The following is a 23179-nucleotide window of genomic DNA, read 5'->3' as shown; positions in this document are numbered from 1 at the left end:
GCCTTTGCTGGATTATTGCTTATACCTTGTCTTATTCCCTGTTTTATCAGGTTAATTGCTAATGTAGTAGTAGGAATGGAGATGGTCAGAATGCCAGTGAATCCAAACCTAGCAGCTGCTAGAGAAAGAATAGGATACCCAGGAGATCATGGTCCCAAGGAGGCAAGATCAGAAAAGACCAGAAGAAGACTGACATCTTACTTTGCACAAGCTAGAGCAAAGAGGGTGGCTTGTGAGGGAGAAAATAATGAGAAAATAATGTTTTGCTTTAGCCATTGTGTCAGGCATAGGATTGTATACTTACATCACAGAGGCAAAGATGTAGCTAGCACAAGGCCAGGCCTCAGGAGTGGCGGGAGGGGAGAGGGGAGATAACCAAGGCTTGTTAGGAGGAAGGGGAAGGAAAGGGCAAGGGAGGTGTTGGTTTGAGTGCAGTAGGTGGTCAGAAAGAATGTTAAGTTCCTGAGTACCCAGCCAGTGGGAAAGGGGACAGGGACCCCTGCCAGCCAGGGAAGGGTATAAAAAAGTTTGTGCATTTTAGGGGGAGGTGTGTCTCCTCAGTGAGATGCACCTGACTCAGCTGACGTGTTTATATTGATGTATAGTTTTGCTTCGATGACTTTGTCCTCTTTCAACTTTATTGGTGAATATTTCTCATACTGTGAAAGAAAGGGAGAGGGTAGGAAGTTGGAGCTGGAACCTGATATTTAGTATTTTCATTCATGACCTGGGTAAAGTGAAGATATGTTCACTGCTCACATCACTGATTATGTCATTGTGGAGCCTGGGTACAGAGATCACACCATCATCTGGGCAGAGCAGGGGGAATGAAGAGACAGAATGAGGCTGAGGTGGCATCACACTCATGGGGGACTTACAGAAAAAGCCTGTTAAGATGAAGTTATATAAAAAAGAAAGACCAAGAAACAGTAATTGGTTCTTTGAATAGTTATTTGTCAGCATGATGCATTTGGGAAGACGAAGGAAAAAGGTAGAGAGGAGAAGGAGGAAAAATGATACTGTGGTTCAAAGCACTCGTAGGAGCATCTCCTGGGTAATATCATCACCCTCTGAGCAGTTGGTTTCCTTTTAATCATGTGTTTGCAAAGAGGATTTTTCTGGTTTTATTTTTAGGGGTTCTGGCTGTCATTTCTCTCTAAGTTTTTTATGTCTGTTAATCAGCAAGTGCTCTTGGCCTGCAGCTGTTTCTTACCAGTCTAAGAACTGTTCATTCCACAGTGCTTTATGGGTGCTAAACTGAAATTACTATTTCAATTACCGAAGGTAATTTTTGAAATGGAACAAGTACTCATGTTTAATCCAGAGGTGTTGATGATTCACTCCAGCACCAGTCATTCCATGATCCTCTACATCTCTCCCTCTGCAACCCAGTGACATATATGCAGATTAGAAACTGGGAGTCAGTAATTGTAGAACGTTTTGTCGTGCCATCTTCCCTTTAAAAACTATTAAGTTGTTTTAGAAATATTTTTTTGTTATTATTTTTTGTTACACGTTGTTCTCCAGCTCACTGGGAGCAGGTGGATACTTTATTTCTTAATTGTCACCATGTCAGCTTTTCCTCAAATGGAAAAAATACTTTAATATAAAACTTTAACTAGATATATAAAGGCTTGTCACACTCTTAATATAGAACATCAGTCTAACTGAAGTGGAATCAATTAGAGCAAAATAATGTGTGTATGTTACCACTTCTCGTGGGGAGCTGCTGACAGCAGGGCAGGGTGGGGGGGTGTCTCCCTCTCTGCTTTCCATCCGGAGCTGCAGTTCACCCCAAACCCACTGGCTGAGGAATCCTGACAATCATGACCCTTTGGGAGCCTCGCAAGGCTTCTCAGGTGTTCTTCTATATATAAAACTAATTTGCAGGAAGTCAATTTTTTTTCATTCCTTACCATGTTGGGATTTTTTTTTTTTTTTTGTTTGAAGCACAAGGTTTTATGTTTCCATCTTTCTGCTGGAAATTGTGTTCTCCCGGTTTTGGCGGCTTGTGTGATGTGTATTCACTGTTCATGTGATAAAGTTCATGTACTTAGAGGATTGAAACTCTAATTTCAACCATTGCATCTTTCAATGATTTTGAAAATTCAGATAAAACTTAATGTGGGAAGTTGTATTTTTGGTGTGGAATGGTGGAACCTATGCAAAAGTGATGTTAAAGTTTTTATGTAAAATTTCAGTAAGGCAAATTAATCTTCGTCCCCCCCCCTTCCCCCATATTTATTTACATAAATGATTTTTGATTTGTTTCTGGGGTTAAAAAGTGATTGTTTTTAATGCAGTTCTCAAGTGATATTGTTAGTAACCTTGCAAAAGTTTTGCATTAACACGTAATTTTTATGTAATGCTTCACTACACTGAGCCTCATAAAATCTTCCTCTTGCTCATGTCCCTGTGTTAGGGAATTGTGGGAATATGACTGGGATGGGCAGGATGCAAAGTGCTCTGCAGCAAGTTAGTGGCTAGATGCGGTCTGGGAGTCTCCAGGCTCGTCTGGCAGAGCAGCCTGTGCTTATTGACAAGTCACAGTGCTGCTCATGTAGAAATAATTTTGTCTCCAGAGAAAAGAGGATCGAGAGCCCTGGGAAAATGTCTGCTTTTTGGTTCAGTATGGAGCAGTGAGGATCACAGGCGAGAGACAGCTTGGACCAAACTCCTAATAAATGCATCAGCCACTGCTTTTGTCCATGAGGGAATTGCTTACTAGTCACTGTGGAACAAACATTAACACCACGAAATCCTGTGTCTCACTGAGATAGCAAATGTGTCATGCAAATTTATTTGGGTTCCAAAGCAGCAGCAAATTTAGTATGGACTGTGCAAGACTTTCCTGTTTCCCTCTGATGTTAAAGGGGGTGTTGTGAAAGGTCCTGTGGGTGAGTTTATAATTGTCTTTGGCTGTAAAGTCCTGTCAGCTTTCAAGGCTTTTCTGTGTTTGCTGTCCATGAAACACTTTTGGATTCAGCCTTAAAGCTGTTGCCCACACATAGAAAATGGTGACTTGAGTTAAACTTCAAAATTAATGGTCCCGATCTTAAAAATGAGCATTCAGTATTTATCAGTTCTTGCCTTTTCTGCCTCTGAAATACCAGACAGTTATTTGGGGGGGGGGGGGGATCATGTAATTTTTGATGGAGTTGATGGCAAATGTCTAAATGCTGCTTGTCCTCCTTGCTTTAGAGGGTTTGGGTTAGGGTTAGCTGAGCTGATACCAACAGGTATTAGCTCAGTATTGGCCCAGTCCTATTTAATATTTTATTGATGATCTGGATGAGGAGATCGAGTGCACCCTTAGTGAGTTTGCAGATGACACAAAATTCTGTGGAAGTGTCTGCTGGAGAGCAGGAACTTCTACAGAGGGCTCTGGGCAGGCTGGATTGATGGGCTGAGACCACCAAGTTGAGGGTCAACAAGGCCCGGGGCTGAGTCCTGCACTTGAGTTGCAGCAACCTTGTGGAGCACTCCAGGTGGCAGAGGGGCTGGAGAAGGCCCTGGGGGTGCTGGTGACAGCAGCTGGACATGAGCCCCGGGGTGCCCAGGTGGGCAAGAGGCCAGTGGCCCCTGGGCTGTCCCAGCACTGGAGTGGCAGCAGGGCCAGGGCAGTGCCCGTCCCTGTGCTGGCACTGCTGGGGCACCTCCAGTGCTGGGGGCAGCTCTGGAGAGACCCTGAGGGGCTGGAGCTGTCCAGGGAAGGGAACGGGGCTGGGAAGGGGCTGGAGAATTCCTGAGGGAGCTGGGAAGGGGCTCAGGCTGGAGCAAAGGAGGCTCAGGGGGGACCTTGTGGCTCTGCACAAGTCCCTGACAGGAGGGGGCAGCCGGGGGGGTCGGGCTCTGCTGGCAGGGAACAGGGACAGGAGGAGAGGGAATGGCCTCAGGCTGGGCCAGGGCAGGCTCAGGGTGGACATCAGCAGGAATTTCTCCATGGAAAGGGTTGTCAGGCATTGGAAGGGGCTGCCCAGGGAGGTGGTGGAGTTCTCCATCCCTGGAGGTGTCCAAGGAATGACTGGATGTGGCACTCAGTGCTCTGGGCTGTTTGACAAGGTAGGTGGGGGAGGGGGGGGAGAGGGTCACAGGTTGGACTTGGTGATCCTGGAGGTCTTTTCCAATCCCAACGATTCTGTGATTCTCTTACTCCCATTAGCCTTCCTTTAACTGGGGGCAGTGCTTGTGCTGTATCTGTGCCAGCTGCTGCTTTCTGACCTGTAATATTTAACTAATGGAGAGCAGTAAAGGGGCTTTCATTTTACACCCCAATTTTAAATCGACTAATTTCCTGGGAAGTGCCATTTCATGGTTTGGGAATTGCCGTGTGCTTTAAACTCTGCTTGTTAAACTTGCTGAGATGAGAAACTCACCCCTAAGTGAAGAGTTCGGCAGCCGTAGGACCTAACCAAGAATTGCTTCCACTCTTTCTAAACTAGGGATTGTAATTAGTGGAACCATCCTGTGACTCTGAGCCAGTTTGAACAGCCTGTCTTAATCGAAATAAAACTCAAATGCTTTGGGCAAGTTTTGTCTCCCTTTTCCCCTATCACGCTTTAATAAATAAATTAAATAATGAGATGCAAAAAGCTCAAAATAGTACTGCAGAGCTCTTGGCAGGCAGGAATGCAACTGTTCCTGGAGGTGGGATGAAGGGGAAAAACAAGTTAGGTCTTCAACCCGCTCTTGCTTGTCCCTATTGCGGACTACTGTGACAGCTCACCTTCTTCCCAGAGCTCATCTCGGGCAGTCACACTCCTGAGAGCTGGGTATCATTTTTCCCTCTGCTTTGGGAATCATGTTTGCTTTTTGGGGTTTCAGCTCTGTGTGTTCAGGTGTAACAGGGCTTTGACATGATCTGGGCTATGGGGACCTCCCCTGGTCAGACCGCCTATTGTGGTCCAGATACTTGGGATATTTGGAGGGGCTCTGTAATTGGATGTGGGAGTTTTAAAATTTCCTAGGGAATATCATGCAGACATATTTTTAGCTTTTTTGTCATGAAATGATGAATTTTTATTTGTACATTTGCACAGATAATTTTAGCATAAGAACAAAATGGTTCCTGAAAGCTGTTGTCCAGTGCCTGGTACCTTTGGATGTTTTCATATGTCTAAGAGGAATTTATCTCCATGGTTGCTTCACTTCTTATTCCTTGTGCTCTAAATTACCTCTGACAGATTAATTTAAAGCACAGGAGATGAGAGGAAGTTACTGACCTTATGATGCATTGATGCATCTGTGGTTAGATCTGGGAAGCATTCAGCTGGAATTGCCTCCTTTGACCTGGAGGTTGGTATTTATTGTGTTAAATATCTGAAATGTGGGCTGACACCAAGATTGCCCTCGGTGTTATACCTGTGCTATACCTGTGTGTGTTCCTCAGCCCCACAGCAGGGCAGAGAATGGCTTTGAGCCTGGAACAAAAATACATCCAAGAGGAAAAGAGCCTGGCAGATTACCCAAGTTGCATCAACACCTTGAAAGGCTTCCCACGACGTCCAGGCGTGGACAATGCGGCCGTGTTGGAGTGTGCCAGAGAGAAGCACTCTGGGAAGTGGGTTATGGATTTCTGCTCTGGAGGATTCCACATAAGTGGTTCTCCTAGTGCTCTGTCATAGGGTATAGTGAAGTATCATTTCTTTCTTTAAGCAATTTTAAGGCAGGAATGAACTTTTCCTTGCAGGGTCTAAGGGTGCGGACTGGGGATGGTCGGTGTTTCTCTTAAATAATTGTCTCGGTTTTGAAAGACAGGTGTCTGCTAAGGAAGGCAGAAGCCCCCCCCCTTGAAGTGGCAGATATAACCCCTTTTCCCTCTAAGTTATTATATTTTGAAATCAAGGGCCTTTAGGCGAAGATGTGGGAAATAGGAATAACAGTTCTTTACTCTATATATATATATATATATATATATATATGTATATAACCAGTCAAACAAAACAACAACAACTCTGGCAGTAACAGCAATCACAAACCCAGTCCCAGCCTTCTCGGCTGTCGGGCCCTTTCCCCTTGGGTGCAGTTCCGCTCGCAGCCGGCAGGGGCGCTGGTGGCTCCCGGTGAGCAGGGCAGGTGCGATGGTTCCCCCGCGGCTGCAGGGGGCGCTCCGGAGCGAGCTCGGGGAGCACGCGGCACCAGTGCCCCGGGATCCCGGGAAGGGATGGGACAAAGGCTTCACAAACCCCTGGGCAGCCGATCCCGGACTCTCAGGAATGGCAGGCTGGAACGGCAGGCTAGAACGGCAGGCTGGAGCGGCAGGGACGAACGCAAATCCCGGGTGGCAGGCGAGATGTATCCAGATGGGAGAACCCCACGGAGGCCCAAGCAGGCAGGGCGAGCAGGGCTACAGCGTAGCGAAAGCTCGAAGCAGCAGCGGGGCAGGGCAGCCACAGCTCGGCCTCCAGCAGGGCAGGGAAAGCGGCTTTTGGGGTCCCGGCGTTGTTTCCAGCAGGAAGAAAGAACGGCCAAAAAGAAAGAAGCAGCAGCTCCTTTCTCTGCAGCTTCTCTCTCCGGACGCTCAGAGCGAACTGACCCCACACCCAGGTGTAGACAAAGGAGTAGCCAGGCCCGCCCCACCCTCCTTTTTGTCTTTCTTAAGTACAGCTATTTGTCCCCTAGCAACATGCATATGGGAGAAAATTCCTTTAACAGAAAAAAAACTAAGACTAAACTGAAACCCCAACAATAATGTTTTAAGCCATCTTAGTTTTGAATAGAGATAATGAAATGAAAATGTAGGAAGCTAAATGGGAAAGTGGAACGAGGCAAAACCTTTTCTTTTCCTGTTTTTCTTAATAAACTAAGGCAAGCACAGCAGTATTTTGCGCACAATTCCTTGTAAGTACAAACAGGCTTTTAGAATCATGGAATCGTTTGGGTTAGAAGGGACCTTAAAGATCGTATTATTCCATCCTGCTGCCATGAGTGAGAACACCTTCCACTAGACCAGGCTGCTTCAAGCCCTGTCCAGCCTTGTCTTGGACACTTCCAGGGATCCAGGGGCAGCCACAGCTGCTCTGGGCACCCTGTGCCAGGGCCTCGTATCTCCTGCAGAAAATAATTTCTTCCTAATATCTAATCTAAACCCTCCTTCATCTTAGGGCCATTTCCTGTGGATGTTGCCAGAGTGAGGAAAGAATTGGTGATGACTGAATCCTAAATAAGAAGTTGGGACTTTATTTTTAGAGTTGTTTTGTGGAGAGGTGGCCTGTCAGTCATGTTCAGCTTGGTAGCAAAGTGAGGAGTTATTTCAAAACTTTTCGTAACTAGTGTTGAGCCACTGTCTTTGTTTTTGTTGTCACAAATCTGTTGCAAGCAGATGGAATTTCTTTTTTTCCCACTGCCACCCCAGAATAGCTCCTCTCAAAGTCATTTTGGAGGCAATAGGAAAGGTGCATATGGCAGAGTTAGGGATGTAAGCAATGATTTTTGCAGCTACATCTTCCCTCAGGGTGTTTAGGTCTTTGCTGGCTGAGTTGGGTGTCCACAATTGTGGTACTTTTTTGGTTGGTCTATTCATCTGTTGGATTTGTTGTTTTGTGCTCTTGATTTGTTTGAAGGAAGACTTTCTTTGTAGTGATTATCAAGAGATCTGCATGTTAGACATTGCCTTACTACAAGAGAAGAGAAAAAAAAAACCCACCATGCAGGAACATCTGCCTCCACAACTAAGGAACTGGGAGGCTGCGGTGTGACCTTCCCTGAATCAAGAGTGTTTTGTAGACAAACACTCCAGAGCTACTTATCCTAGAAAGAAATGCTAAGAGGTCTTGTATTATAAAGGTATTGTAGCGAGACTGTTGCTAAGGCGGCATTGACATAAACCACAAATTCTGTGTAATGTGCCAATGAGTGCATTGTTTCTATGTTTTCAAGGTTTGTTCCAAAAATAAAACAGTTTCACGTAGTCTTTGCTTGATTAAAGTGTGCTTAAAAAGTCATGGAATCCCAGAATGTTTTAGATTGGAAGGGACCTTAAAGCTCATTTCGTTCTACCCCATGCCATGGGCAGGGACACCTTCCACTGTCCCAGGTTTCTCCAAGCCCCATCCAACCTGGCCCTGGACACTGCCAGGGATCCAGGGGCAGCCACAGCTGCTTTGGGCACCCTGTGCCAGGCCTGCCCACCCTCCCAGGGAACAATTCCTTCCCAATATCCCATTTCTCCCTGCTGTCTGGCAGTGTGTAGCCATTCCCCCTTGTCCTGTCACTTCAGGCCTTGTCCAAAGTCCCTCTCCAGCTCTCCTGGAACCTCTTTAGGCTCTTGAAGAGGCTCTAATGTCTCCCTGGAGCCTTCTCTTCTCCAGGTGAACACTCCAGCTCTCCCAGCCTGTTTTTATTTTTTAGAAGAATTTTCTTTTTCCAAACCCAACTTTTCTTGCTGCTGCTTCTGCCCAGGTAAGGAGTCAAGGCCTGGTGTTTTAATAGCCAAGAATTTCTGTTGGTGGGTTAGGAAATACCTGACCTGAATTGTAAAGTTTATTGTGCAGATGCATTTAATAAGGCATAGCAGTCTGTAGTGCCTAAACCCACCCCATTCCCTAAGGGATTTAGGCTGGTCACAGTGACGCTGTCAAACGCACTCTGGCATTTGAAAGTCCCTCCAACTCTTCATCTCCTTGAGTTTGGAGCTGTTGAGTTACTGGATGACTTTCACATTTGGTTTATTTGCTCAGGCACTTAAATAAACACTGGGATGGTTTGAGCACTGTGGGTTTATTTAATTCTTCCCAGGAGCTGCTGGAAAAGCTTAGACTGGCTGGTGAAGTAATCCGTGTAGTTAAAGTGATGTGTGCAAGCAGTAGAAAGTTTTCATTGAAGGGATTACGGTGATTTAATCAAAGCTACATGAAGTCTGGCCTTTTCTCCATTTGCTAAGCCAGGAATTTGGCTGTGTGTTTGAGTATAAAGTGCTGCAGGTGACTTCCCATCCCATAGGTGTGAGTGAGAACACACAGCTGGATGAGTGCTTGGTATTCACGTTTTTTGTATGTCACTGTAGTCCTGTCTAAGTTCAAGTCATCTGGATTATTCTTTATTTTTTGATTTTTTTCTGCTTAACAAAGGGTAACTTCTGAAGGGAGCCAACTGTGTACACCTGTCTTCATTAGATCGTTGAAGTGTTTGGTATTTAGCTCCTTTTTTTTCTATGTAGTGTGAAATTGCTTTCATTAACATGAGTCATTTGGGGAAAATGCCACTCGTGCTTTTCTGCAAGGGGTTGCAAATAATTCTTTTTCTTGCTGTGATAATGAATTTAGCACAACAGTCTGTGGAATGGAGGAACAGCTGGCTTGAACTGGAAAAGGGAAGGGAGAAGAACTGATGAAGTGTTTGTGGAAGTGTTTACAATTCTGTACCAATATGTATGTGGAAATGAGAAGTTCCTGTAAAACCAGAAATTAGGAGACAGCTTTTCTGCTCCCGTCTTTCTGTCTCCTGGATATTGGCAAACATAAGTGTTGCTTATTTATGTTGTGAAGTTGGGTGCTTATTTCCAATTGTTTCTGCAGGTGCTGAAAGATAGAATCCTAGAATGATTTGGGTTGAAGGGACCTTAAAGACATATAGTTCCAAACCCCCTGCCATGGGCAGGGACCCCATCCACTAGACCAGGGTGCTCCAAGCCCCGTCCAGTCTGTCCTTGGACACTGCCAGGGATCCAGGGGCAGCCCCAGCTGCTCTGGCAATTCCAGCCCAGCCCCTCCCCACCCTCCCAGCCAGCAATTCCTTCCCAACATCCCAGCCCAAGCTCCCCTTTCCCAGTGGGAAGCCATTCCCTGCCTCCCGTCCCTCCATGCCTTGGCCCCAGTCCCTCTGCAGCTCTCCTGGAGCCCCTTTAGGCCCTGCAAGGGGCTCGCAGCTCTCCCTGGCTCCTTCCCTTCTCCAGGGGAACATTCCCAGCTCTCCCAGGCTGCCTCCAGAGCAGAGGGGCTCCAGCCCTGGAGCAGCTCCGGGTCCTCCTCTGGGCTCTCTCCAGCAGCTCCACGTCCTTCTGCTGTTGGCCCCAGGGCTGGGGCAGCTCTGCAGGTGGGCTCTCACCTGAGGAGAGATGAGGGGGGCAGAGGGGCAGAATCCCTCCCCTCCCCTGCTGCCCACTCTGGGATCAGCCAAGAGCACAGGGGGTTCTGGGCTGGGTCATGTCCTGCTCTCACCCACGTGCACCCCTAAGTCTTGCTCCCCTGGGGTGCTCTCCATCCTCAGCCTGTTCTGATACCAGGCATTGCCCTGACCCAAGTACAGGACTTTGCACTTGGCCTTGTTGAACCTCATGAGTTTTGCACTGTTCCACCTCTCCAGCCTGTCCAGGTCCCATTGGGTGGCATTCCACCCCTCAGGCGTGTCACCCTCACCACTCAGCTTGGTGTCATCAGCTGTTCATGGGTGCAACAGAGCTGGAAACTCAGCTGGATTCTCGGGCCAACACTAGCGCTGACCTGGGCTCTGCTCTCTGAGCCAGTGATCACAATCCTGCTTGAGTGCCTGTCCAAAATCCCTCAGGTGGATGTGCTGGAGGGACTGTTAGGAGAGAGGGGTCATGTGGCTGAAGGGAGTATGTCTGGGAGCAGATTTCACTGAAATGAGGTTGAAAACTGAATTATCTGAATAGATTGTAGGAGATTGTAGTGATAAATTGTTGGTTTATTTTATTATTGGTGCTCTGTGGACTTCTTCTTCTCCCCTCAATGAAATTCTTCTCTGTGCCCTCCTCGAGAAAAATATTTACATGCCTTTCATTCTTTACAGTAACACATGTGAGGAGAAGGACATTTTTGGGACAGACAGAATATCCTTGTGCGATACAAACGTACAGACTCTTTACTGAGGGACCACACTTCCCTCGTTCTCTCAGGTTTAATATTTCATGCTAAAAGGGCTCCTTTGGTCTTGTATTATTTTTACTGCTTGTGGCATCCCTGAGAACATCTTCTTTATTAGTTGATCAAGGTGTCATTAAATTATGATATTGGCTGAGAATTGGTTTCATTAATAAATACAGTATTTTCACTATCAACTCCCTGATCTTTGCGTGTCTTTATGGTGTTCCTTCAGCCAAAGACCTGCTTTAAAACGTCAAGGATTTGTCATTCTGTAGGATCACAAATGCTTTCCTGGATTTTGGGATGTACTGTTATTACTGTATCCCACAGCTGTAGGGAGGAGAGAAGATCCAGCAGGCAGGAATTGTGCAGCAAGATTGATTTATTTAATTATTTTACAAACTCTTATAGACTTTTTTCTTCATAGTCTAATTGGACAAAGGACCAGCCACCCCCTGGGTGGATTGGCTAAAATCCTAAACATCCATTGTCAAAATATTTTTCTATTGTACCATAAACAAAGTTCTACAAGGTCACAGGTGTTCATAGTTTACAGAACTTCTAACCTCTTCGTGAGAGAGAAAAGTATCCCACGGGCTTAGAAAGAAGCAAGAAAAGTCTTGCTAGCAGCAATATTGTATCCACGTACTATGACTGTTTTAAGGATCTGTATCTGAGATTGTGTGTCAAAATCTGTTTTTGAGGCCCAGGCCAAACAGAAGTTAACCTTAACAGCAATCTTTTTCCTAACTACTTGTATTTCTTTAGGGATCAGTTTTCCTAGCAGGTAACACTGCTATGTAGTAGCTTAACATTTTTGGATGTCAGGAAGGAAATAAAAGGAATTATTTCAATCCCTGTTAAGAAAGTGGGTCAGGCTGTGATATTTATTTATAGAATGTCTCAGTATTTTCATTTTTGTTGCAACACTGACTGATCTTTGGCTTGAGCTTTTCTGTAAGTGCAACTACCAGGTTCTGAGCTCTGCATTTGGCCTAGAAATCAGCAGTGATGGAGGGTGGCAAGTTTGGAGCTAAATCAGACTCTAAATGGGCTTCTTGAGGGTTCAATGGATTATTTTGGGCTTTAGTGCTTAGGAAGAATTGGGCAGCAGTTTCATATATGACATTGGAAAGCGGAAGGGATTGCTGCTGCTGCTTTTACATTTCTCATAGAAACTTGGTGGTTTTGCATTTGTGTGACAAAGTGCAGGATGTTGATGGTCCTCTGCTCCATGGGGATGGCCTTAAGCTCCACTTATTTCTGATTCCTGCTGGCCTGAAGGCTGTCAGTTGCTTAACCTCTTTATACTCACAATACAGCACATGTTCTGCCAATGAATGCTTTTCCTGGTCCTAAATGTAGGCCTGACAACTTGAAAGCTTATCAGAGTGAAGGGCTCTCCAACTGGAGGAGAAGATTGATGTCTGTCAATTCTGAGCATGTGGGCTTTAAAGAATTTGAATTATGAGGCCTTATTTACAAGGGTCACAGGTGTGCTGTACTGCAACTTAATTGATTGCACAGGTGCTTGAGATCCATTGAGTAATTGAATATTTCTAGTTTTGGGAAAGGGATGAAAAATCATCTTACAGACCTTGTGTGCATGAGCCTTTGATGATTCTCTTTGACCATTGCAATAATGTGGTTTCTTTGTCCTTTTGTCTTGCAGAGGGTTAAGTTTTGGGGTAAGACGTTTGCAAGGGCTCTTGACCCAAGGTTTTAGGGGTTCATTGTGTGCCAGGGAAAGAGAGGGATTGATATATTCTTTTTCTGCTGCAGTGAGATGGTTTGTGATGCATGAGATGCATTTGCTTCCGCTGTGCTCTGTTGTCTCTTCCTGCCTGGCATAAGACAACTCCCTACCACAAAGCCCAGGAGCATTTTAGGATCACCAGTGAAGGATGAGGCTCCAGTTTTTCTGAGCATTACAAACACTTCCAGCTAAATTGTCTTTATTTCAATGAAGTAGGCCAAGATCCAATAAGTGGATTTGGGAACAGATAGGGAACAGTTGTGGAGTGCAACTGCTGGATTAGATTAATAGGCAGCTGTTGTAGTGTCCACCATCTGCATGGCTGATGTCTCGGGTACGGTAGTGGGTATGGGGGACCTCAAGGGGACCTCATGAATTGGCCTTTTGTCATGGTAATGTTTCTGGATAAAATACTGGCACTGGGGAAGGTGTTCAAAGAAGTAGGAGTGCTAAGATTGGAGTTGTTGCAGTGTGAAAGCAGAGATCAAAGATAATACAGAGATAATAGAACAATGCCACAGAAAAATGAGCTGCCAAACAGCACAAAATGTGCTGGTTGTGTGAAGAACACACCCCTTCAGTGTAATTATAATAATAATAATAATATCTTTTATTCTTTGTTTTACCCAGGAAGTTTAAATGGGGGAAAAATTTGTAGTAAAGGTACACAGTAGTGTTGACATTCATAGTGCAGCTTGGCTGGTTGGTTCAGCAGAGATAAAGCTGAGGTTATGCAGTGAATAAATGCTGCTTTGTGGTCTCTCAGATGAGGCTGGGAATAAAGAAATAGGAAAATATGCAGGGACCTAAATTTGGGAAGTTTTCAGTTTGAATTTAATAGCTGGAAAAACTTAGAGGCAAGAACAAGATTGGACCTCCAGTGTGTTTCTGGTAGTATCACAAGGCTTCCAAACTGATGGTTTGGAAGCAGTGGGGAAGTGCTGGTGTCATTTGGGATCCAGCACAGGTTTTATTTTCAGTGCTTCTGATGTGGGGAAATGGGGTTGGAGGAGGGAAATCAGCTTTTCCTTCATAGTTTCTCTTGTCTTAATCTTGAGGTTAGGTAATTTTAATTATTTTAATAATTTGATTTAAAAAAAAAGTTTATGTGTTTTAATTATTAGAATAAAAACCTTTACTGTGAGGAAGAAGTTCTTCCCTGTGAGGGTGGGGAGGCCCTGGCACAGGGTGCCCAGAGCAGCTGTGGCTGCCCCTGGATCCCTGGAAGTGTCCAAGGCCAGGCTGGACATTGGGGCTTGGAGCAGCCTGGGACAGTGGGAGGTGTCCCTGCCCATGGCAGGGGTGAGATTAGATGAGCTTTAAGGTCCCTTCCAATCTAAAACATTCTGGGATTCCATGATTATGCTACAGTGGTGACTTTTGCATGAGTTTGCTCATCTTGAGGACTTTTATCTCAGTTGTATTGGAGACTTTGTACATTAAAGAGAGAGGAGGAGAGAATTCTCTGTGTACGCCTGGAGCAGTTCATAGTCTCTGTTTTAGGTACCTGTTGCTGCGTAAGTAAAATCCTTATCAAAGGGGATTTTGTGTTGGGGTCCCTCCCCTGCCATGGAGCCCTGGGAGAGGGGCCCTGAGGGCACAGACACGGGGCTTCCCTGCCCCTGCTCAGCCTCGTTCCCATTGGTTGGTTTGTGTTCCCTGCGCGGGCAGAAGGACCCTTGGTCCCGTGACTGGGACAGTTCCTGGGCAGAGCCCCGGCCATGCGGCTGGAGAAATAAACATCTCTGAAACATCTAGCAAGAATCTGTCTGTCCATATATATTTCCTTTCCACGGGACTCCTGGTTTGATATATGCGTGTTGCAGGATCCCCACTGCAACAATTTTGCAGTAATGTCATTACCTTAATCTGTGAGACCTGGCCTGTAGTTAATTACATCTTCCCAGCTTTACCTGTGGTGTGGAACCGAGGTGACAGAAGAAGGGATTTAGCTGTTCTATGGTAGAAATTAATGAAGAATCTGCGTGGATTGTTTATCTGCTTCTCTCATCCCCTGTGTGCCTCACCACTATTCCATGACTGTAAATTAAAGTGTTTGCTTATAATATGTGTCCTTTAACCTCAGTGCTTTTAGTGAGAACACGAACAAAGTCAAATTAATAATCAATTTAGGATAGAAAACGTTTGCTCTGGTAAGAGGCTGTAACAGCCCTTTCTTTATGCCTTCAACTCCAAATATACCCGAAATAATGACTTTTAGTTGTGAAGTGCTTGAGCACTTGGGAAGGAGAAGGGAGAGAGGAGGAGAACTCATTGCTTGCATCAGTCTCTAGATTTAGCAACTTCAAAATTAGGATGGACAAGGGGTTTTGGGGTTTGTTTGGCGGTTTTGGCTGTTTGTTTTTGTTTGGTTGGTTTGTTTTGGATTTTTGTTTTGTTTTTTATTATTTGGTTGTTTTTTTTTTTTTTTTTTTAGTGAGAAGGCTGTGCTAAACTTCTCCAGCCAAGACGCTAATAAGTCTTCACTGTCAGTGTTACTGCAGTCTAACTAAAAGTAATACAAACCCGTTTTGAGATCCAGTGATGACCACTTAGAGGTCACATTTTAATGTGTTTTATAAACCAAACCAGCCTGCTTACCTTTCCTGGTGAGTAATGAAGGAAAGGCAAGCTGCATTTTTTCTTTAATAATACTTTTGATGAAAATAAATATATTCAACACCCTGTTGCCAGCATATAGTGTACCTTTAATGTCACAATGCTTTGGAAGTAAGTGCTGCAAAAATATTTAATCCTAAATTCTATGGTACTTTTTATGAGTTTTTGTGCTCACTAGCAACACGATTGCTTTAGATTTATTAGATGGCAATTAGTCAACAGCTTTAAAGCTTTGCCTTGTTGTGCAGCTCCTGTCTATGTAGGAATTTTCTCAGTGTATACTACTTCGTATTTGAAAAATATATGCTGCTAGTATTACTCAGGTTGTTATTAAAAACACATGGATTTATCTGGTGATTTCCAATATCAGATTTGGCTGTTTACTCAGGAGATACCATTGATTGCTGCCTGATTTTCTTGTGTTGTTTTGTGCTTTTCAGGGGTTCCCAGAATGAGTGGGGAATTAAAGATGAAGAATCTTTTTGCGTAAAATATTTCTCTTTGAAGTTGTTTTCTGTTAGATCTTCGTTCTTGTTGTTGCTTCCCTTTTGTCTTTTTCTTTAAAAAAGCTGGAATAGGCAGCACTCAAGGTTGGAGCTCTTCGAATATGTGGGCTGTAGGTTCATCTCCCTGACTTTCTTCTTTCCCTTTGATTCTTATATATTGCAGTCTACTTGGAAATCAGTGAAAAATTTAGTGTACACAACACTGTTGTGAACAGTGAAGGTTGAAACAAGCCTTAAGTATTGTGTGTATATGCATGTATATGTATGTATTTATGCAGTATACTTCTGTATTTTTTTAATCTGAGTTTTGTGAATAGATTCTTGCAGTTGTTTTTTCTACCCTGGAGGTTTTAAAGTTGATGTTGTAGTTTAGGGCCTTGTAAATATTGTAGTACAGGGCCTGACTTTTTTGTTTTCTTAGGGTGTAGCAGCTGCTCCTTGCAGAGTAGGAGATGTAACAACCAGGTAGTACAGAAATGCTTCTTGTGTAGCAGCAACATGTTTTACCAAGTTAGCAAAGACAAGTGGTATTTGATGCCTTTCCATATTTTCTCGTGTCTGATTTCTGCATCTGAGTCATAAAATTACCATAAAATCCCAGAATTGTTTAGGTTGGAAAAGCCCTCTAAGACCATCAAGTCCAAGTGTTCCCCAGCACAGCCAAGACCACCCCTGCCCCATGTCCCCAAGTGCCACAACCACAGGGCTTTGAAATCCCTCCAGGGACGGAGACTCCACCCCTGCCCTGGGCAGCTGTGCCAGAACTGGACAGCCCTTTCCAGGAAGGAATATTCCCAATATCCACCCTGAGCCTGCCCTGGCCCAGCCTGAGGCCGTTCCCTCTCCTCCTGTCCCTGTTCCCTGCCAGCAGAGCCCGACCCCCCCGGCTGCCCCCTCCTGTCAGGGACTTGTGCAGAGCCACAAGGTCCCCCTGAGCCTCCTTTGCTCCAGCCTGAGCCCCTTTCCAGCTCCCTCAGGAATTTTCCAGCCCCTTCCCAGCTCCCTCAGGAATTCTCCAGCCCCTTCCCAGCCCCGTTCCCCTCCCTGGTCAGCTCCAGCCCCTCAGGGTCTCTCCAGAGCTGCCCCCAGCACTGGAGGTGCCCCAGCAGTGCCAGCACAGGGACGGGCACTGCCCTGGCCCTGCTGCCACTCCAGTGCTGGGACAGCCCAGGGGCCACTGGCCTCTTGCCCACCTGGGCACCCCGGGGCTCATGTCCAGCTGCTGTCACCAGCACCCCCAGGGCCTTTTCCAGTTTTCCAACCCCTCTGCCCCGGCCTGGAGCTGCAGGGTGTTGCTGTGACCCAAGTGCAGGACCTGGCACTTGGCCTGGTTGTACCCCACATCCTAAACGTGCCCAAAGCTTTCAGTGGGGCCAAAAACCCCTGAGCCTGGTGGTGTTGGTGACAGGTTCCACGAGGTAGGAGCCTTCTATGTGAGAGTAGCCTGATGCATGTCAGGAAAACTTTCTGCATCCAAGTCCCTCATTCCTGGAGTGTTTTTCCTTCTTGAGTTACTCATGTGTTCCCTTCGCAAGCCTTTGCTCCCAGACAAAGCCAAAACACTGTGTAGGACATGTCCCAGTTATGGAAAGCCCCAGCCCTGTGTCGCGTATGGCACAGGCAGCACTGACCGTGGGGAACAGGGGCCTGTTTGCCTTTTTACTGGAGCTTGGAGATCAGTTGAGCTTTATATATTGAATGGAAGGATGAAGTTCTAGTTTCAGTTTGCTTTTGTGCTGAAGATGTATTTCTGTCTGTCTGGGACAGTATTTATAGAAGAATATGGATGCTGCTGCCCTGCTCTAGCCAGGCAGTGCAGGCCGTGAGAACTTAATTCCTATCTATTTTACTTTCAGATATGTCAACTCTGATTTATTATAGATTTTTAATATCCCTTATTTGTCCATAATGGCAGGAAGTTTAGTAAGGAGTCTGAGTAACTTACAGATAAGTTTGTACTAATAGTGTATCAAAGTTTGACTTATATTTTTAATACTAAATCCAATGTTTTGCTGAAACTTCATTGAATTACTTTCAATGCTCTTATTTTTTTCCCCCCTGAGATGTGACATGGCTGGGGCTACAGTATTAACAGGAATTTTTTTTTTTGGGTGGCACTCTTGGTAGCATTTCTGTGGTGAATGAATTAGTAATTGTTTCCAGATAAAATTGTTGCTAGAGTTGTATGAGCAGAGGCTCCCTAAAAAGCTTGCCACATGGCATGAGGTCGTTTTTAGCTTGAGAGACTTGCTCAGGTTTTTAGAATCTCTGCTCTTGGTTGCAGGCAAAGTTCTGTCAGTGTTCATACTGTTTGATTTATGGCTTTTCCATGGATATTATAGTCAAAAGGATAAAATTTTAGACAAAAAGACTAGATGTTACTGCCTCCAACGTGGAAGTTTCATTTGGTTTTGTGAATTCCTGGTCAGCAGATAAGTGGTTTGAATTTTCAAAGATATTGAAGTTTTAAAATAAATATAAATCACAGAATTGTGGACTGGTTTGAGTTGGAAGGGACCTTAAAGATCATCCAGTTCCAACCCCTGCCATGGTCAGGGAAACCTTCCACTATCCCAGATTGCTCCAAGCCCTGTCCAACCTGGCCTTGGACACTTTCAGAGATGGGGCAGCCACAGCTTCTCTGGGTGCCCTGTGCCACCCTCACAAGGAACAATTTCTTCCCAATATCCAGCCTAAATCTATACCTTCTGTATGTGTATTTTTTTTAATCTAATCTCTGTTTATACCCTCATCTGTGGCTCCATTGAAGGCCCAGATGCTTCCTGTGCTTCCAAATATGTGAGTATTTTCTTCACTTGCTTGAATGTCCATTTCCTGCACAACTTCAGTAATTGGCTTTTTAAAATCTTCAGCTCAGTTTCTCAGGTTGAAAAGTATTATAATAAATTCATTTATAGACAGAGGAAGGTGGTTTTAAAAAACCTGTGGGTTTTGCCTTTTTAATTTGTATCAGAGATCAGCCTTAGAAATGCTTGATGGAAAAGAGTTTGGAAAATCATTTTTGACTCAGCCAAAATATTAAAAAAAGATGAGACATTAACATTAGCAGATCACTGGGGAAAGGCACAGAAGAGGTTCCAGGATACTGGTTTTGGGAACTTCTGATCTTGCTTTCTTCTCTTTTTGCCAAGTTTAAATTTACAGTGTTTTTATTTTAAAGCTTTGTTGTAAGTAGGACAGTTAAATTTTGCCAGAGGGCTGTGGTTTGCTCCTGCCATGTGCTGACAATGGAGTTGATAACTTGCCTAGGAAGGAATCCTGTTTTGCATGCCAGGGTATGCTCTACCAGAACATTGTGTTTGGGAGCCTTCAGGTGCTGCTGCCATTTGCTGCCATCCTTCCCTGTCATTTATTTTCAGCAGTTTCTGCAATACTTCAACAGTTTGTTAGAATTCAGCTGGAATATTTTAACTAATTCATATGAGATAGGAATTTATATACCAATGGTTTAGCTCTTGGTTTTGTCTTTTGCTGGTGTAGAACTTGCACTGTACAGTGTTTGCAGATGTTGATAACAATATAGAATCACTGAATGGTTGGGGTGGAAGGGACCTTAAGGCCCATCTCATTCCACCCCCTGCCATGGGCAGGGACACCTTCCACTAGACCAGGTTGCTCCAAGACTTGTCCAGCCTTGCCTTGATCACTTCCAGGGATGGGGCTTGGGGATCGGTCCTCCATTCAGGAAATTGTCAGGGAGTTTGTGGAGAGTCAAATACAGAATGAGTGAGAGGTTGCACCATCTCTTCATCTGAACTTCATGCACGAATGGTGCAGTTTGTATAGATAAATGCTTTAGGAATAATTTTAGCTTCTGTTGGGAATTCCTTTTGCTGGATAGGTGGTATATCTGTACATGTGGGTTTGGAACCATGACATCAATCTGATAGAGAAACCGTCATTCTTGAAGTGATGTCCTTCAAGATGTCATTCTTGAAGAACAATCATCAGAAGGCCTGCACAGAGAGTTCAACAGAAGACTCCCAGCTGGGTTTTGTTGTGCTGTAGTTGGTTTGTTTATAGTGAATCTTAAGTAAGTAATAATGTATTGATGGATCTTCAAAATTTAGGGAATCCTTTCTGAATGTTTAATACCACTGGAAACTAATGCTTGTCTTTGTTTTTTTATTTACAGACTCACTGAACCTTCAGGGTATGTCACAGATGGGCCTGGAAATTACAAATACAAGACAAAATGCACCTGGCTCATTGAAGGAAGGTGAGTGTGGGAAGCAGCTTGGGAGTTTTGTGTTGCTTACTGGGACTTTTAGGTGAGTTTTATCTGCACTGAATATTTTCAGTCTCATAATTCCTTCTGGCTATTCTAAAAGCTAGATAGGGCAACACTTAATTGCTCTTGGTAAATAAGTTTTTGTGCAACTGAGCCCTCCAAACTGACTTCTGATTAAGAGGTTTATGTTGAAAAAGCATGTGGTAAACAAAAATCAGTGCATTTCTGTAAATAACGAAGGATTATGAATTACTTAACTGATACCATGGTGGGCCATTCAGATGATGGGATTCACTACATTGTTGGGGGCCTTCCCCCCTGCCGTGGGGTCCTGGGAGAGGGGCCCTGGGGGGAGACACGGGGTTCCTCTGCCTCTGGTCAGCCTCGTTCCCCGTTGGTTGTTTTGTGTTCCCTGCCCGGGCAAGGACCCTCGGGTCCCGTGATTGAACAGTTCCTGGGCAGAGCCCCGGCCATGGGCTGGGGAAATAAACATCTCTGAAACATCTAGCAAGAATCGGTCCATAGATATTTCTTTTCCACGGGCCTCGTTGTTTGATATGCATGTTACAGTAATCCCCACTGTAACAACATATGGGATTTCTCAGTAGTATGAGAAACAAGAGAAAGCTCTGAAAGCTTTTATTCATGAAGAATCAGTTTCTGTAGTGATGAACTTCAGATGTTTCTTTACTCTCTGAGCCATGAGGACTTCAGAGGAACCATTGACCTTTTATTGCAAAGGTTTTCTAAACTGGGAGAAGTCCCTCAGATCTCTCCCCTTACTTTGCTGCCCTTCCTGTATTTGATCCTTATATTGCTTACAGCAATTTCTTGCACAGGTTTTTAGGAGTAGCATATTTAGTGTCTATCCTCTGTCACCTGATTGATAGTGCAGCAGTTCAGAGCGTCTCACTTGTTGAAGTGTATTTTTCATAGTATCAAGCTGGTGCCAGGACTGTAAGAGCCATTTGTTTAGTCTCTAAAGCTTTTCCATGGTCAGATAGGATGCTGTGTTAGCATCTATACATACACAGATAACATCTGTGTGTTCAGTTACATTCCATGTTGTTCCCTGGATCTGCAGGTAGAGAGGTCTGTGAATTGGCATGAGTCACGTGAGAGCATGAACTCGCACTGGACGCTGCAAACTGAGGCCTCTTGGCATCTTGGAGGATCAGAACTGGAGAGGAACTTGGGACAAGGGCCTGGAGTACCAAGACAAGGGGGAATGGCTTCCCACTGCCAGAGGGCAGGGTTAGATGTGATATTGGGAAGGAATTGTTGTTCCTTGTCAGGGTGGTGAGGCCCTGGCACAGGGTGCTCAGAGGGGCTGTGGCTGCTCCTGGATCCCTGGAATTGTCCATGTCTAGGTTGGATGGGGCTTGGAGCAACTTGTCCATGGCAGGGGGTGGAATGAGATGGTGGTGAAGGTCCCTTCCTAGATGATCCACTCTATGGCTCTTTATTTGGGAGGTTTGATGAGTTAGGAGGAATTATTCATTCTATCTGCTTCAGACGTTTATTTGAGTTGAGGAAGTTTAATTCCTAGACTCCCAAAGTACTCAAAACTGAGAGGTATGCTACTCCGTAGAACCATCCAGAATGATGAAATTGAGAGGCAACCACTCACTATTAACTTTATAAGGAGCCCAGTTGTTTGAGGTGGTTAAGAGCAAAAGTTGGATGCTCCAAGTGGCTACACCTTTTAATTTTTGTAGGTAATAGGAGTATAGCTGCAGACAGTTTGCAATTACAAATAATTAAAAAATGTTTCACAAGAGCATTATTGCAGACAGACCAGTCTCAGCCATCCCAGTACAGCCAGCTTAACCCTCATAACTTCTGTTTTTAAAGGATAAAGTGACTCATATTTTTATCAGAAGTGAAATGCTTCTCATGAGTCCTCAATAATGTCACCAAAGCTGCTCCTCCAGCCTATAATTACTACTGCTGAGAGGCTTCCTAGGGAACCACCACTTTGTGGGGTTTGAAGTGAGAGCTTTCTCGCTGGAAAGACAGAAATGTTCCTCCCTATTCCATAGCCAGGCATTTAGGTTGGAGTCCTTTTCCTGCCTGTGACGGTTTATACCCTGCTGTCAGAGCATGGTGGTAAACAGAAAAGAGATAATCATGCTGATTAAACCAGATGAAATATGCAGCCGTGTGAAAAGAGTCCAAGCTCGCTGCCAGAAGTGAAATTCCCAGAGATCTGGACTTGGAAAGCAGCACCTGCAAAGCTGTTCAGTTCTGAGTGCCCTCACCTTGTTGCTGGCATTCCATTGTGCAGAGGGCTTTGAGGTTAGCAGGGAAGGGTACAATCCGAGTAAGCCATTGAAGACACTGGAGAAATTCAGATACAAAATAAGCCATGTGTTCCTTAGTGTTCTCATTTCCTTTCTGCACCGTTCCTGATTTTTTCTTGGCTGGTGTCTGTGCTATGTTCTCATCCCAGGGGAGTCCTTTTCATTTTTCCCAGGAGTGTGAACAAAGCAGATGAGATCCATGGAGCCTTAGGATCCCACGGCAGAACCATGCGATTTTGCAGATGAGGGCTGTCTGCTAATGGTCGTTGGCTGTTGCAAAGAGACTCTTCCTTTTTGTTTGTGGTCTGAAGCTTTATTGATTGACAGTTTCTTTCTACTCTACAGCTGTCAGGCTATTCAAGTAGAAGCAAACCCCTATGACTCCATAGGCTGCTCAGTTCTGAAGTCGGAGGTACTCTTTGTACCTTTTCTTTAAGCAGGACATTATCCTTGAGTTTCACCTGCTGCTCTTTTTCCAAAGGCCTAGAGTAGATTGTTGTACCTATTGAAAAATAGCCGTTTGCAGAGTAAGTCCCTAAAGACTTCCCCTGCTGTGGGGAGGAAGGAGTCTATGGCAAGCTGACATTTTCAAAATGTATTTGATTAGGATGAACGGGGATTTCATCTGAATCCAGGGGCAATACTGTCAGGGTGATCCTAGTCACTTGTGTCTGTCCTTTCAACAGCTACAGCTGTGGGTGGGAACAGGCACTGCTGATATAGATTCACTGTCTATTTGTTTCAGGTCCAAGCACAATGTTAGTGGTGTTTGCACCCTCTTGGAGCTGAGTCCTAAATTAAGTATCTGCTGTCGTTTCTCTGTGATTGTCTTTAGATGTATCTTTTTATATTAGCCGTGAAACAAATGGTATCTTAACCACGTTGAAAAGCTGGACATGCTCTGGCTGTGTGAGCTAGCC

The 23179-nt window shown here is 44.8% G+C and overlaps 1 protein-coding gene across 3 annotated transcripts in view; it reads left to right on the top strand.

Annotated features, from left to right (window-relative positions):
- The window catches only part of ATRN (attractin), a 153847-nt gene that overhangs the window by 19485 nt on the left and 111183 nt on the right, over nucleotides 1-23179 (top strand). For all 3 annotated transcript variants that reach the window (XM_042021968.1, XM_042021969.1, XM_042021970.1), the window contains one exon: nucleotides 19861-19944. In XM_042021968.1, the coding sequence (XP_041877902.1) occupies nucleotides 19861-19944 (84 nt within the window). The remainder of the gene's footprint in view (nucleotides 1-19860; nucleotides 19945-23179) is intronic.

This window comes from Corvus kubaryi, unplaced genomic scaffold, assembly GCF_017639235.1.
Source record: "Corvus kubaryi isolate FWS band 111438036 unplaced genomic scaffold, C.kubaryi_AGA036_p1.0 37182, whole genome shotgun sequence".
NCBI lineage: Eukaryota > Metazoa > Chordata > Aves > Passeriformes > Corvidae > Corvus > Corvus kubaryi.
This window is presented reverse-complemented; position numbering and strand designations above follow the sequence as displayed.